The sequence below is a fragment of the Myotis brandtii genome, unplaced genomic scaffold (genome assembly GCF_000412655.1).
Source record: "Myotis brandtii unplaced genomic scaffold, ASM41265v1 scaffold601, whole genome shotgun sequence".
Lineage (NCBI taxonomy): Eukaryota > Metazoa > Chordata > Mammalia > Chiroptera > Vespertilionidae > Myotis > Myotis brandtii.
This window is the reverse complement of record NW_005370276.1, coordinates 1,516,007-1,517,471: the sequence shown is the minus strand read 5'-3', so window position 1 is coordinate 1,517,471 and position 1,465 is coordinate 1,516,007. Positions and strand designations below refer to the sequence as shown.

Sequence of the window (1,465 nt, the reverse complement as noted above, 5' to 3'; positions counted from 1 at the left end):
AGGGGATCCAATGAGGAATGTGGGGGGGCTGGGTGAGCCCACGGTGACCCTCGGGGAGAGGGACGTTGGCCCCTCCCAAGAAGCAGTGGGCCCCTCCATTGTAAGTTCTGGCCGGGAATGAATGACTCCATTGGGGTTCTGAAGGGGAGGGACATATCGGGGTGGAACCAGAATCTGGAGAAGAAGAGTTTACTGAGGCCCCTGGGGGAACACGCTGAGCCAGCACCCCCCCCCGCACCCCCCCGCACAGTGAGGCCCAGTGGTTGGGTCCTTTGTGAGGCAGGCTTGTGGAGACAGGAACCTTGAGGGTCAGTGGTCAGAAGAGGCAGAGAGTCTCAGAGGCAGGAGTCCCTGGGAGCAGGGCCCCACACGCCATGGCCAGCGTGGTGGTGAAGACGATCTGGCAGTCCAAGGAGATCCATGAGGCAGGGGACCCCCCGGCGGGCGTGGAGAGCCGCGCCCAGATGATCCCAGAGGCTCCTGGGGGAGTGACCAGCCCAGCCAAGGGGATCTCGAAGAAAAAGAAGGCCGTGTCGTTCCACGGGTGGGTTCAGGGCACCCTGTCAGCTGTGGTCCTAGCGCCCAGCACTGCCTCCCACACACAGCACGAGTCTCAGTGTGGGTGCTGGTGAAGAGGAGGGGGCAGGGGAGGGGCAGGCAAGGAAGAAGTCAGGGGAAGGGGGGACATTAAAGGAAGAAGAAAGCCAGGCCGGTGTGGCTCAGTGGTTGAGCGCGGACCCATGGACCAGGAGGTCACCGTTAGATTCCCGGTCGGGGCACAGGCCTGGTTGTGGGCTCGATCCTTTATAGGGGGTGTGCAGGAGGCAGCCGATCCATGATTCTCTCTCATCATTGATGTTTCTATCTCTCTCTCCCTCTCCCTTCCTCTCTGAAATCAATAAAAATAAAAATAAACATTATTTTAAAAAGAAAATAGGTCGTAGGGAGAGGAGGAAGCAGAAAGTAGGCGGTGAGGTTGGAGTCAGAGAATATGAGATATGGAGACAGGGAGGAAGGAGGGGCCATAACCCACTGAAGCTACACCTTTTTTTTTTTCTTAATTGATTTCAGAGAGGAAGGGAGAGGGAGAGAGAGAGAGAAACATCAATGATGAGAGAGAATCATGGACCAGCTGCCTCCTGCACGCCCCACATTGGGGATCGAGCCCACAACCTGGGCATGTGTCCTGACTGGGAATCGAACCGTGACCTCCTGGTTCATGGGTTGACGCTCAACCACTGAGCCACGATGGCCGGGCTGACGCTATGTCTTGACCCCCCTGCCCGTCTCTCCTCCCCAGGGTGGAGCCTCGGATGTCCCACGAACCAATGCACTGGTGTCTGAACCTCAAACGGTCCTCGGCCTGCACCAATGTGTCCCTGCTCAACCTGGCTGCCGTGGAGGCCACGGACTCCTCCGTGACAGACTCCACCACGGAAGACAGCGGCTCGCTGGCACTGCCCGT

At 58.6% G+C, this 1,465-nt stretch overlaps 1 protein-coding gene across 1 annotated transcript in view; it reads left to right on the top strand.

Moving 5' to 3' along the window:
* The first annotated feature begins 374 nt into the window (after positions 1 to 374).
* TSKS (testis-specific serine kinase substrate) overlaps positions 375 to 1,465 on the top strand; it is a 14,215-nt gene continuing 13,124 nt past the window's right edge. Inside the window, exons 1-2 of the mRNA XM_014550440.1 lie at positions 375 to 544; positions 1,301 to 1,458. Coding sequence (XP_014405926.1) covers positions 375 to 544; positions 1,301 to 1,458 — 328 coding nt within the window. The remainder of the gene's footprint in view (positions 545 to 1,300; positions 1,459 to 1,465) is intronic.